Source organism: Podarcis tiliguerta (genome assembly GCF_965153285.1).
Source record: "Podarcis tiliguerta genome assembly, chromosome: 5".
Lineage (NCBI taxonomy): Eukaryota > Metazoa > Chordata > Lepidosauria > Squamata > Lacertidae > Podarcis > Podarcis tiliguerta.
The window spans coordinates 61,431,016-61,445,859 of record NC_139538.1 but is presented as its reverse complement, the minus strand read 5'-3'; the positions used below and the strand labels follow the sequence as shown (position 1 = coordinate 61,445,859).

The 14,844-nt window shown below is 39.5% G+C and overlaps 1 protein-coding gene across 10 annotated transcripts in view; it reads left to right on the top strand.

The window, feature by feature from the left end:
• Positions 1 to 13,188, top strand: part of IDE (insulin degrading enzyme) — a 55,812-nt gene extending 42,624 nt beyond the window's left edge. For all 10 annotated transcript variants that reach the window (XM_083443567.1, XM_083443575.1, XM_083443568.1 and 7 more), the window contains 7 exons: positions 2,228 to 2,339; positions 3,072 to 3,239; positions 3,716 to 3,988; positions 4,645 to 4,706; positions 7,785 to 7,857; positions 8,165 to 8,232; positions 8,869 to 13,188. In XM_083443567.1, coding sequence (XP_083299693.1) covers positions 2,228 to 2,339; positions 3,072 to 3,239; positions 3,716 to 3,988; positions 4,645 to 4,706; positions 7,785 to 7,857; positions 8,165 to 8,232; positions 8,869 to 8,964 — 852 coding nt within the window. In that variant the 3' untranslated portion in view covers positions 8,965 to 13,188. The remainder of the gene's footprint in view (positions 1 to 2,227; positions 2,340 to 3,071; positions 3,240 to 3,715; positions 3,989 to 4,644; positions 4,707 to 7,784; positions 7,858 to 8,164; positions 8,233 to 8,868) is intronic.
• Positions 13,189 to 14,844: the final 1,656 nt, after the last annotated feature.

Below are 14,844 nucleotides of genomic sequence, written 5' to 3'. Positions count from 1 at the left end.
GTTTGCTTGTCCAATATTGTTCTGTGGGTGTCTTTAACTAGAGAAAAGAGTATAAAATAACACAGAAAGGCTATGACATCTATTTGAAATGAAATCTGCACAATGCTGTATCCCAGACTTAAGTTTCTGTTTCTTATTACATATCTTGGGGACAGTACAGGTGCACAATCATATCTGTGATGTCTCTTTAAGCATACTTTTCACATTCAAGATTGAACTGTTTGGCTGTGTGATGCTTCCTTTTTGTCCCAGATAAGTAACTGACCCTGTTAAGTGATTTCTTAAAATCAAGCAAAACTACTTGAATGTTCAAAGGACTTGCATTCCAACATGTATTGGAATGAGCTTTCAGGCAGTTTATACTTCATGGTATCTGTGCAGTCTGCTTCAGTGATAAAATAAGGCTGTAAAATTGAATGCTAGATCCACACACTTAAGTTCTCAAACAGGCATATAATTTGAACCAAGAGCATGCATTTAAAATAGCTGAGAATGAAGTCAGTGGCTAATGTTAAATGGCAGTCTGTGAGCTGGAAATAATAGACATTGTGACTTTAATGTTATAGTATAAGATTGCGTGGTACAGCTTTGTGAGATGTTTGAATATTATCTTAGCAAAGGAGTTTAATGCAGCGATGTTAATGGTACTTTTGATGAAATTATAGAGCTAGTTTGCTTCCATACCTACCTGTAAAATGAGACTAGGGTCTTGCATATTTGCACTAAGTATGACAGCTCTGTATTGCGTATATTGGTTGGATAAAATAAGTAAGAGGAAGATACCAACAGCCATGTTTGTAGAAAAAACTTTAAGGTACTGTATCTGTAGAAACTGTGTATATTTTATGTTAAGAGGCAACAGTGAATGAGCATGTCCAGCTCACTTATTTCTGAGCATCTTAAAATAACCCTTAATGCCATAGTAATGGTAAAATAATTTGACTTAAGGCAAACCAAAAGGGCAAGGTCTCAAAGTCCTCCCGCATGAGCCATTAAGAACTAGTAAAAACTATTTGAGTCTCCCCAGATAGTGAACTGCGCAGTGAACAATTACATCTACCATACCTGGATATTTGGTTTCATGGAAGAGGAAGTGGCTTTCCTATTTGTTTAATCAAACCACACCCTGGTTTAGCGTTTTAAAATGTTTTCTTTTCTATGCAAGGTTACTTTCTGTGAGGTAAGAATCCAAAAGGTTTTGGCTTACTGAATTTGAAAGCACATTTTAAATGAGATTTTCTTGAGTTCAGATCAGTTGACCCAGCCTTGTAGTTTTCATTTTGAAGTTGCATATCTGAATATGACTCTATCTTTCAAAAAGGCTTTGGAGTTTTGCATCTCTATAAGCACAGTTAGCTTTTAACAGCCTTTATTATTTTGGATTTAATTTCAATACATCTTGATGGGTTTGTTTCCTCTATAAAGGCTTTCCCTAGATTGACTTCAGGCTTTTTTAAAGATTTGTTTCTCATTATCGTAAGGTTTTCTTTGGTACTTTAATGCATAGTGATTTTGATATCAACTCCAGAAAGTAAGACTCCTCTCTGGAGATGGTCAAAGGGTTTTATAACATTGGCTTGTCAAAGGCATTTTTGCTGTTTGTGCAGCTGTATTGTTTTAGCCCCATGATGCATACACGTCTCTCATAGTTACAGGCTTAAGAGGACCATGGACTTGGAACTTAATCAATGCATAAAGTAGGAAATGAAGGGGGAACTAAGGAATTGTGTGGTTTCACTAAACTTTCAGAAACCAAATGCAGAAGAGTAGGAGACAAGAGTAATATGGGGCCCTTGGACCCATGATACAGCAGATGCTGGCTGTGGACATCAAAGTAGCAATGAGTTGATATATTTTCTGTAAATGAAGAGGGGTGGCAGGGAGGAAAAAACAATTCAGCCTTGTGTGCTAAAATGTAGGGCACAGGCATTGCATATCAAATGTGTGTGTATTTATTTATTTATTTAAAAGTTGATCTTGTTTTCTAAAAGTATTTAAAACATAATGTAGAAACAGAGATTCAGCCTTTCAGTTTTGCGTGCTTCATAGCTGTCACACGTACTAACTCGGCTTTGCATTCCTAATGCTTGCATCTGCTGCAATTAGTCATCTCCTTTTCCTTTCTAATTTCGCCATTTCCCCTAATACCTGTTATCCTTCTGTGCGCTACCACATGGACAATTGCCAGGAGATGAATAAACTCTCTGATGAATTTCTTCTCTTCCAGGCTGCATTAGGAATTATGCAAATGATTGAAGACACTCTCATTGAGCATGCTCATACAAAACCTCTGCTTCCGAGCCAGCTTGTAAGGTATAGAGAAGTACAGCTGCCTGACAGTAAGTTGTCCATTTGGACATAAGCTATAAAACATATAAAGCTGAGGTTCATGGTGCTTACATTTGCAATAAGTCAGGATGAAATTTCTTGATTTGTTTTTAGAAAGTGACTTGCTTTCAGTACTGCATGGCAAATATTTCAAAATCAACGCCAAAATGATATATATTTTTGGCAACAATAATCTAGGTCTGTGTTGTGAATCTCTGTGTTAGTTTTGGAAGAAAAGGTTTTCCTCACTGAATAGAGTACAGAATTACTATACAAATGAAATCACTCAAGTCTCAGTATTTAACTTTCAAATATATATCCTGAATTTATTGACAGTGCAAAGAGTTAAGCACTGCAGAGTCAGAAAATGGATAGCAATGTGTAGAGGTGCATCATGGGCAGATCCTGTGCCATTTTGGGGCTAGTTGCTAATGTGGAAACGGGAACTACTGTTTACCAAATCAGTCACTGGCATTGTTTGGGGTAATTATGCATCTGATAATAATATAAGCTGAAGTTCTTTGCTCATGGAACAAAGAAACCATGACTAGAAAAAGTAATTCATTTCAGTCCTGGGCCTCCAGATTGCATTTATATAGAGTACTTATACTCTCTATGTGATGTACACTAGTTTAGAGAAGAAAATATATTTCCCCTTCCATTCAAATTCTGTTGACGATGGATGGTTCCCTGCTTGACCATCTTTCAAAATGACCCTTTACATCATTTTCATGTTTTTTTAGGAGGTTGGTTCGTCTATCAACAGAGGAACGAGGTTCATAACAATTGTGGCATTGAAATATATTATCAAACAGATATGCAAAGCACCTCAGAGAATATGTTTTTGGAGCTCTTCTGTCAAATCATCTCGGAGCCTTGCTTCAATACTCTGCGCACTAAAGAACAGTTAGGTAAATAATAGATTGCCTCTCTCCATAGATCACCTAAATATTGTTATAGTGAGCAGAAATTGGATTGTATACTTCAGCCACTATAGTTCAATGTAATGTGCTGTCCATGTGATGGCTGTGGAATCTTATTGCTGGTTTGGGGCCCTTCATGCTCAGTGACAAATCAATGAAATCACTGTTTCAAAGAGATACAGGAGAATCATGAAAGTGATTTATACAGTTTTAATATACATGCTGTTTTCTTCATGGTCAAAATGCATAATGTGAGATCCCTCCATTAGCTTGCACGAAAGCTAAAACCTGAGATTAGTTACGATAGTTATATCATCTATTCACTCGATGTAAGGCCATTTAAGGCACTAATGGTTATGTTAGAATTTGGCCAGAATTCAAGGGCAGAAATACAAACCCCTTCTGTCTTTTTTAATTATTTATTTAGTGAGTCTAACAGAATGAATTATTTGGTTTTTTCCAAGGTTACATTGTGTTCAGTGGTCCACGGCGGGCAAATGGTATCCAAGGACTACGATTTATCATCCAGTCAGAAAAACCTCCACACTACTTGGAGAGCAGGGTTGAAGCTTTTTTAAAAACCATGGAGAAGAGTATAGAGGACATGTCTGATGAAGCCTTCCAGAAGCACATCCAGGCTTTAGCAATCCGTCGCCTTGACAAACCAAAGAAACTGTCTGCTGAGTGTGCAAAATACTGGGGCGAAATTATTTCCCAGCAATATAACTTTGACAGAGGTAAGAAGCACTCCCAAGCTGGAAATGTAAATTTTTTGGATGACAGCTTAACAAAAGTAACAATTCAGACCATCTAAAAGTGTCCCCACCATGCATGATAAAATAATAATATTTAGTTCTGGAATACACTTGGAAAATTAATTAGTGTCAAAAGTCACAATGCTGGATTGCTGCACATAGCCGGGGTGACCCGGTCAGATGGGTGGGGTACAAATAATAATTTTTTAAAATTAAATTATTATTACGGTAGCTATTTCTGTGGTATTACCTATTTCTTTGCCCCATCTAGACCACATTCCATTTTTGAAACCTGCCTGGCATGTATTCTTATAACCGATTATGTGATGAGGGATTTGCATTCTAGAAATTCCAGTGCTGCCTTATCCCTTCCTTTGCATCACTCTAAGAACATATGATGCTTGATGCAGATACTCCTGATCCATTAATCATAGTTAAGGACATGGAATGTCACATGTGCATTCAGAAAATGTCCTGATCCTTCAGGATAGCAATATTTTCAGTGACAGGCATATCCCGGGTATTGGGGGGTATATAAATTCAATAAATAATAATTATAATTACAATATGTTGAGGTGTTGTGATTTGAAGGAAGTGTAAATTGCATAATTGTATTAATTAGAAACTTTGTCGTCCAGATAACATTGAAGTGGCATATCTCAAAACTCTTACTAAGGATGATATTATGCACTTTTATAAGGTAAGCTGATCATAATATTTCTGATTAGTTTAGCTTCTGATTGTAAAATTGTGTAAAATTTAAGGGAATATATTAATAACAGTTTGAGAACTTGATGAGCATCACAACTTTTATCTAAATGGAGTATACATATACCAGATGTTAAAATGTTGCTGTGTGCTATGAACATGAAAATAGAGCCTGTGAGTACATTCTTCTGTTTTTTATTTTATTCCACATTCTTTTTATCAGGGTAAAAATGTTGCTCCCCAATTATTCTTGCTAACTTAATTCTGTGCATACTGTCAGCATAATTCAAACATGTAAATGATAGGTTTTTTTCTCTTTTTTGCCTGGAGAAGCCAAAGCTCTTTACAAGAACAATTATATATATCTGTGTGGGTTAAAATTGTGACACTATATTCTAAAAGCTTTTTAAAGTAGAGGGGGGTGGGGAAGAACAACTATTTTTGTTGTTGTTCTTTAGCCAGATTCTACAAAGCACACGTTGTCCTTGGCGACATCTCTGCAGCTACTATTGTCATTGTTACGTATAGCCCCTGAACTGTTTGTATGCTGTATTTAAGGAAGTTATAGGGTTGTTTGAACCTTGCAATCATCTCTGTGTGTATAACAGTAATTGGTGATTTTGCAAAATTAATAATATTGCCTTACTGAGCAGCTTCTTATTGCAATACAAGAGGAGTCCTATATTCCAACTCGGTGGTTCTCAACCAGTGGGCCGTGGCACCCTGGGGTGGCTTGAATGATGGTCACGGGTGCCATGGACAACACTGGCTTCTGTCTCTCCTCCTTTCCTTCCCTCCCTCCTCTGATACCCTCTTGCATCTCTGCCTCCCAAAGGCTTGCACAACTGTTTGTCGCAGCAGCCCTGGCTATGAGCTCCCCAGGCGAATGGTGTCTCTGGGGCTGGCCAGGGGGTGCTTCCCAGGCCCCTGTGGGGCAGTGGGAGGAGGCACCTCTCTTTGGGGGGGCAGCTCAGAGACCAGGGGTGGCAGCTACCCAGAGGATTCCCAAGGAGAGGGGAGAAGAGAAGAGGCTGAGGGAACACTCTACAAGGGAGGGTGTTTGAAAAGAGGTGAGGGGCTGCTAGCTTTGCAGGCAGGGGGTGACATAATTGGGCTCCAGAGGCCCACGGGGTGCCACAGAAAGAATATTGTTGGTCAAGGGAGCCATGGACCCAAAAAGGTTGAAAACCTCTGGTCTAACTCAAGCCCAGCTTGGAAGATACAAGGAGAAAAAAACAACAGGAACAATACAAAAGATAATAGTGTTATTGTTTGCTTGTCCTCCTTGTGGGCTTCCCATAGCCATTGGCTTGGCCATTGTGAGAGCAGAATGCTGCACAAGCTAGGCCTTTGGTCTGATCCAATAGGGCCGCTCTTACGATATTAACAGCAGTCATGCTCCCAATGTCCCTGGAATAACCTTCCCAAATCAGGGGCAAGACTGCAACAGCACTCACATGCCACATGGACACAGAGAGAGGCACTCTGTGCATGCTAAGAGGTGTGCAACCATCAGGTCACAATGCCCACAACTTGCAAGAAAGACAGAAAGATAAACAATGCCAAAAGGCACAGCGCTGTCTGCTAAAGCAGTAGCGCACATGCAAAACATTTCCCCCCTCCAAACTGCCAGTGGAAGAAAGCAATACGACCAGGTGGCAGTAACAAGCAAGGGTTCAATGTGTGCAGCTTGCAAAGCAGGTAAAAATGAATACATTAAACATATTCCAGGGCTGTTGGTTCAAGTTCAGACGAACTAATTTCCCCCCTTTAATAACTGGTGCTTATTAAAAAGAGCATGGTCATTACAGTTTTGAAGTGACTCAGACAAATTCATGCATGCTTTTTGGATCTTTGGTTTGAATAGCCTAAGCAGAATACATGTTACATATATGCCAGTATTGGTTTTGGGAGTAGTACAACAACAAGGTGGAGGTGGACAAGGAAGCACATGACTCTTCAGCACTAGAAGCCCAACTAATGAACCCTCCCCCCACCCCCAGGCTAGAAACCATACAAAAGGGTATTTCCTTCCATGCCCCAATGGTTGCAGAGCATGAAGTACCGGGGGAAGCCAAATGCACACACTTTGAAGTGAGGCAAACTTCTTTCTGCCACCTAAAAAAGTAAATTAAAAAATATTTTGGAATTGAAGCCTCTCTTTAAAAAATAATTGTGTAAGGAGTTTGCCATTAACTGCCCCCCCCCCCCGACTTTGGAATGGAGATGCTTTTTCTAGAACCACTTTAGTTACTTTTAATTATGAATGCTCATTGTGTTCAAGTCAGTGCTAATAGAACTTGACTGCGCATTGCATCATGGTTTTCAGTAGACTTGTCATTATGGCCGATTAAGAAAATGTTAATTATTGATATAAGTGCATTGTAGTTAAATTATTTGATTACTGTTGTGGAAGGCATTTGATTTACTCCCCAGCTAATTCTGTTAATGAAGCTTTGAAAAGATTTGAGCAACTGACAGCTATATCGACTTTGAATTTCTTAGTCTTGCCATACATTTTAATATTGCTCTTAAGCATTGCTGGTGTTTCTAGATTATTCAAAAATGGCTCTCATCTCTAGTTAAGTGCACCTATTTCATCATTAATTTTATTTACCTTCCACAGTATGTGGAAGAGATTTTGGCAGAATTTGAGGTTTTCTTGGGCAGGCCGCAAGCACTATGTAATAGCCAGGGTGAGGTAATGGGGTGGACTCACTGGCATAACTGAAATATTGACAAGCCAGCCCTGCTCAGGATCAGGGAGGGGCCCAGTAGGTCAGTTTTGTTTAACACTGAACAGGTGTTTTCATGTTTGCAAAAGAGTGACTTGAGATTGTATATGACAGCATAAGAAGCAGCAGTTGGCTGCATATCACAGTGTGCATAGGCTACATATTTCTCTTCCCTTTTGGACATTCCACCCTACTTGGATAAAGTGTCCTGCTTGGGTCAGGCACATCTGCTCCAGGCTGGCAGACTTTCTTGCACACTTTGGTCTGCAGTGCAGATGTTCCTGTGCTTTTGTTGGAATAACCGATTCTCATCTCTCTTTCCTGTCTTTCTGTAGGAGATGTTGTCGGTTGATGCTCAAAGAAGGCACAAAGTATCCGTGCATGTACTAGCACGGGAAATGGATTCCTGTAAGTACTGAGTGCCTTTCTTTGTTTCCAAATAATCTTCACTCAAGTTTGCACAGAAAAACACTTGGGAGAACAAACAGAATCTTTTGCAAAGGATGGTTATGACCTCTAGTGGATTGGTGGGAGTATTCACTCTCAGGAGTCCTGGAGAATAACAAATGTGAGAAAAGTTTGCAAGTGTGCAGATTTTCAAGCAGCACGAAAAGCAGTTCAACCCTTTGCTTTTAGTGGTCTGTTTAATATCTGTGTATAAAAGTAGATGTTTACCTAGAGGTTTATGAACTGTTGTTGTTGTTGCTTTAAACAGGCCCTGTTGTGGGAGAATTTCCATCTCAGAATGATGTAAACCTGGCACCAGCTCCACCACTGCCACAGGTAAGATGTTTTTTAATCATTTATGGGGAAAAAGAGAGTGCCCAATATACGCTCCAGCACTGTTATTTCTCGCTCAGCCTTATCATGTTTAGAAGTAACTATCCCTGTGTTCAAATGGGGCTGGTGGTGCGTATCACCACCAGGAAATGCATTACTCATGAGACCTATCTGGCTGCTATGCTTGGGACAGCTTAACCACTGTGTGAACAAGCCTTTAGAAAAATTGTGAGTGTCGTGAATAGTATAGATTTGGGGTGTGGCACTTCTGGTACATGGAGCTAATTAGGCCCAATTAGGCTTCTGTATTTGGCCATTTGAAGCAAACCACACCTACCTGTCAAGCACAGAGAGATGTTCCTGTCTTAAGATTGTCATCATAACATATTGGATATATGGTTTTGTAAGAAGCCATTTTTAAGGCAATATTATCTCGTAAATTTTGCATCTGAAGGAAGTTCTTATGTTAACAAGGTTTGGATCTTAGTTATAATTTTTTTTGCTATTGGCTTTTTAACAGATTTAAGGACTTGGTCACCCTTTGGCTGATGATTTAAAAAATGAATTTTGCTTCAGTGACTACATATAGGCTATGTGCTTGATTCTCAAAGTTTCTTTTTCTAAAATGTTTCTTTGCAGCCAGACGTGATTCAGAATATGACAGAGTTCAAACACAGTCTGCCACTCTTTCCTCTGGTGAAGCCCCATATCAATTTCATGGCTGCAAAACTGTGAAGAACCTTTGCTGGGTGAAGAACTGGAAGTGGAAGAGTCTTGTATGACTTCAGTGGATTTTCATAATGAACCAACATCTTAAGCTGTTGTTAGGACAAACAATCCTGTCCATTATGAGGGTTCCTGATTCCTTCTAGGTTCATTTGGCATTTCTGGTGTGATAGGGTTACAGCAAATTAGGCAAATAGGCTGTAGTCATGCGTCATGTTTATTGTAGTGCCACTCTTGGAAACCAAAATCAAGTGGTATATTCAAAGGTCTGTGTAGGTAATGGTATATTTTACAATAGTGAGGCCTTTTTAAAGGTTTTGTTTGCATAATGGAATATGAAGAAGCTTACTGAGCAAACTGGTGTTATTTTAAAGGCCCTTCCTTTTCTTATGAAAAGTCATTAAGATTAAGCAATTTATTGGATGTGGAGGAACGAAACATTATTAAAATGCACATACTGATTTTTAAAGAAAAAGACTTAAGCATATTGATCCTCAGAGCAGCCAACCGTTTAGGCACTATATAAATCAGTGGAAATGAGGGGAAAACGTCAACAGATATATTTCAGATAAGTTACCAGGCATATTGACATAGTTTTAATCTTTATACACATTTGAGGACATTTTTTAATATTCAGACTAGTAAAATGCTGGAAACACCTGGGTAGCCACCCTTTTCTTGCCCAGAGTGTTACCTTCTGCTTGTAACCCTTGTGTTTTCTCAGGGTTACTTGGAAAATGTTTCATTTGCATAAATAAAATTGTTTTGGCGCTTTTTCTTCCGGTTGTTCATGTATTGTTTTTAGATATCTCATCAAACTTGCCCTCTCTTGTTGGGTATGTGACTTGGCGAAAAGGCTGTGACCCTTAATAGGTGTTTAAGCTGTGGACATGGGGCAGACTTCTGTGAAAAGGCATAAAATGGAAATCTTAGTCTTTGTCACAAAGACACAGCACAGCGTGTGCCTGATTCCACAAATGCACTATTTGAATGTCCGGAACAGGGTGGCCCTTCAAGGCACGTGATACAACAATACCTTAATCTGACCTACCACTGTTTTTGCAGCTCTTGGTGCAAGCTTTCAAGCTTTATCAGGCTTAGATATTTTAAAGTGACAGGGAAGAAGAAATCCCAGAACAAATGGAAGGTTAGCATTTGCTTAGCCATGCCAGCAATTAAACATCAGCTCAATAGGGCAACATCACATTGAGCCTGACCAAGGCAAACTTCCCTGTGCTTAAAAGCTTGCAGCCAGTATTTTAAACACAGTTTAAATGCTTATCCTGGATCATTTTTATTTGACACTTCAGGCATCTGCAATGCAATAATAGCACAATTTAATAATCAGGATACAGGAAGTTGGTGCCAACTGCTTTCTAGGAAAACAGCACAAAGCAGAGATTTGTATGCAAAATAAACAGGAATGATAAAATAGAATAATTTTTTCATCTCTAGCCTATTGGTTTTAGTGGAGGTTGTGCTACTAAAAGCTCATAGGAAGACAAGGGAGCCAGGTGCTGAAGTTTTGCTTAATCTGGTTTTTGGAGAGAAAAGGCATACATTTACCAAAGTAATATGTCTTTTAAATGCTGGCTTTTTTTCCAGGTTTGTTATACAGATTCTAAGTCTGAAGTATTTCAAAGATCCCAATGGATTTCTAGTCTCAGTTTGGTTTTCTAAGAGAAAATGTGCCTCCTACTTCAGAAATCTGACCTGCATAGCACTAATCGTATAAGAGCACTGGTTACATGCTTTGCAGTCTGAGGCTGGAATCTGAATGTCTTGGCTACCCCGTCCACTGTTTTGTTTTATTAGTTCCAATGTTGATCGCCTTGTGAATTGTCAGAATAAAATTGTATGTTGCATCTTCCTGGAGATACAATATATAACACCCGAGTAGGAAATAAACAGCTAACCTTGGGACATAGAATTAACCTGCCTGTATCTTTAAAGGGCGCAATGTTTTATCATTGCTGTATTTTACCTTGTTAAGGTTCAAGGCCCCTCCTGCATCTTACAGCAGTGCAGTGAGTTAAAAGAAATAGGACATAATCTCTCAGGGAGTGTTAATGCTATTGAACATTAACCCTTCACGTCCAACAAGTTCATTACTCATTATGGCTGGCATCATGGTAAAGAGGTCATTCGGTTGTTTTGTTACACAGAAAGCTGTAGCTTTTTATGTGATACAGATGATAGGTTTTCCACTCCCTTCCTAACCTGCTCAAAAACTGAAAACATGACAAGGAATCAGATGAACTCTTCATGTGATAAGTGGCATTAGACATGACACACACGCCATGGATATTGTCATATCAGTATACCTTGATACTTAATTATACAGCAAACTTTGTTTACAGGATGCAAGCTATGGCAGAGGCATCATTGGAGTTTAATTATGCTAGTATTGTTGCATATGCATGCAATCTGTTCAGGGATTTCCTCATCCAACCCAAGCAAGGTTGCACAGGAACAAGACTTACAGAATTTTATCCAGGAAGCTTTTAATTCATTATCTAGGGGGAAAGACCCTGTTTGTGGCAAATAGTGTGTGTGATAAGGAACCATCAAAAAAATCCTTAGGGAACACTGGCTAAGAGATGCACAGGATTTCAGTAGTGGTTTATGCTATTCACATGCAAAATGTTGACATACCCATGGTGATTCCCATTTTGTGTTAAACGTCTGTGCTGGTAACTTTCTCTCAGCGAGAACACACTTTGGGAATTGTATACTTAGTTTCCTGTAATAGAACATTGGGCACGAGTAAATGTTTGGTCAGTCTCAAGAATGACTTCACAATGCTGCAGTGGTCTTAATCTCATTTCTCCCACTCTTCCCTCAATAGTAAAAAAAACATTTTGCTGGAAATCTTGGAGGAGTGGAGTAAACATGTTGGAAAATGTGCCATTTTACTGTTGCGTTGCCAGCTGTCAACAAAAAAATGCTTCTTTTTTTTCATTCGTACAGACCATATTTCTCTCCACTGTGCTTTTCACAAATGTTTAAAATGTTTTAGATTTTTCCTCACAAATACCTAATTTTTATAAGTTTAGCTTCCCCCCTTTTTTTTGTTAAAATCATTTGCACAACTATTTTAAAGAGATTGGAATGCACACTGCAAAATTATATATTTTGAGACTTGTTAAAACATGCACAACTCTCAAGAAGAACCCAATGACTTTGTGTAGAAAATCAGTTCATGAAATAGATAATTCCTAATGCAATATTTTTGAATTTATATCACAACTTACACATTGATGGAAATTGCTCCCCTTATTTTTGTAGAGCAAGCATGAAACCACTTTCCAGGGAACTGGTTGAATACAAGTCTGTTCACTACATGCTCCAAAGTGATTTCATGATTGCCGAACTGAATGTTTTTTTAAAAAAATGCTGGGGTTACAACATAAGCAGAACATTCTTTTTTGTGACATGATATTGGTCCAGTTTGCATATAGCACCACTAAACCATGGGCAAGTCTCAGCGAGCGCCCATGCCCCCCCTTCGCTCCTCCACAGCCAAGAGGAGGACTTCTGCCGAGTTTGGTTTCACTTCTAAAACATATTGTCTTAGTCTTACCTACCAACCAGGATTGCTGGTTTAAAACATTGTGTCTAATTTAATTAGCCAACTGCATAACTCATAGTTTGAAGTTGGCTTGTTATGAAACTGACTACAGTTTCATGTGTGCATGCAGTTCACCATTTGTGGCCCCTCGGCATCCCGAACTATATTTATTTATTCACTACTTATAGGAATGGCCAAGGCGGCTAGCAGAATATATCAACAGTATCGTAAAAAAATAAATAAAAATCCATTGTACAATGAACCTTTATTCTGAAATATCATGAAGTCAGTGTGTCCACATGCTGTGAATGCCAATGTGTCCAGTAGAGAGACTAAATTTCTTTTTAAGTGTTCTCCAGCATTTTATGATTTCCGAGTTTAGTAGAACAAAATGCAGTTTGATAACTCAGGCATATCAGTGGATTCTCTCCAGTAGATCCAAAGCTGCAGTGTCAACAAGCAATAACAGACTACCTAGACTACACTGTAATTCAGTTTTAGTGCTCGTTAACAAAATTTATGTAACAAATCATAAATTATGACTAGACTACTGTAATTTTTGCAAGTGCTATTTTGAGCAGTTAATGTGGAATTGGGTGCATGTTGAACACAATATGACAGAGTGCTTGTCATACTCTTGACAATAAACAATCTGAATATAACCTCGAGTCCTGAAATGGTTTTATTTTTAACTTGTCACATTCTGGTAGCAATGCATTTGTCAGCAGCTGACTTTGCTGAGCACAATACGTCATTTTAGGAATCTAGATTACAGCTTTCAGCGAAGTCTCCTAACACATTTCACTTTTACCTTTTAGGGTCCACCCTGCTTTTTTAAAACACCCAGAGTATGGCAGAAACATTAGGAATGAGTTAACAGCTGCACTAATCAATTTTGTTTTAAGCTTTCCAAAGTATTTGTCTCCGAAACGTGGTTTGAAGTACAGTGCTTTTGCTTTACTAGAAAGGGATTTGCTGCTCCAGTCTTAATTTGCACCAAGGAGATTTCTGTTTCCTTTAATTCCAGCCTACTTTCTCTAAATCCCAGAGCCTCCGTCTATAATCTTGGCGATTTCTTGGAGACCAGGCAAGGTCCCTGCAGACTTGGAGCTAGGGGGAAAAGGAAGACTCAGGTAACTAGTGACTGGTGAACTTGATATTGATACCAGAAATGGTCATAGAACAGATAATTAAACAGTCAGTCTGTGAGCATTGAGAAAAGGATGCTATAATTATTAAAACTCAGTATGGCTTTATCAAAAGCAAGTCATGCTAGATGAATCTCATTTCCTTTCCTTTTTTTCTTTTTTATTTGAGTTACTATCCCCACAGGGGAACGCTGTGGGCATAGTTTACAAACCATTTATAGGCCCCATTTATTTCAGTGCAACTTATTTCTAGGCAGGTATATTCTGTATGGATTCCATCTGGGCAGTGGCGTAGCGTGGGGGGTGCAGGGGGGGCCGGCCGCACCGGGCGCAACATCGGGGGGGGGCGCTCGCACTCGCAGCTCTCTGCCCCTACCTGGCTCACTCTCTCTCTCTCACTGCAGTGCTGGCTGTGCGAATCCGATCCAAGCCGCCGGGTCGCCGCCCACTGTGGAGGGGAGGGTGCCAGGCATGCGGTGCGGAGAGAGAGCGAGGGACTATCTGGGGGAGGGACAGTGCAGCGGGGGGGGCGCAAATTACTTGCCTTGCCACGGGTGCTGACAACCCACGCTATGCCACTGCATCTGGGCACTATGACACTCAGAAGTCCTGTTCGGAGCCAAACTTGATCAATAGACACAAAACTGCAAGTTACAGAAGCAAAAGTAGACTGAAATCAACAGACTTTTATTTCCTGGTAAGTACACTGAAGATTAACAGCCTTGCTTGGGAACAAGTGCCCCCTGAGATCAATGAAGCCTTATTCTCATTCAAGTACAGTATAGCTCAATCTCAAATATGCTGAAATAGTGTTGAATACTGAGGGATTAGACTACAATCCTAACCATACCTCCTTAGAAATATATTCCTCTGAAATCAGAACTTCAGATTGTGTGGTACATAGTTGTTTCCTATCAAAGGTGGACCATTCCCAAACCTGGAGAATGTTTAGAAATGGAAAATGCTTGCTGCACATGTAAGGATAAAGCTCTGCTTTTATTTACACAGATTCTAGCAAATCACCTGCTTGCAAGGCTGTAACAAGAGAGGTGCTTAAGCAAGAAACAATTGCACTGGAGTTCCAGGCCATGCTGTTTGTTCTCTAGCCGAGTGGGTTGTCAAGATAACCCTTCACAATTAACCCCTGGTCGCCAAAGGAATGATTACAAG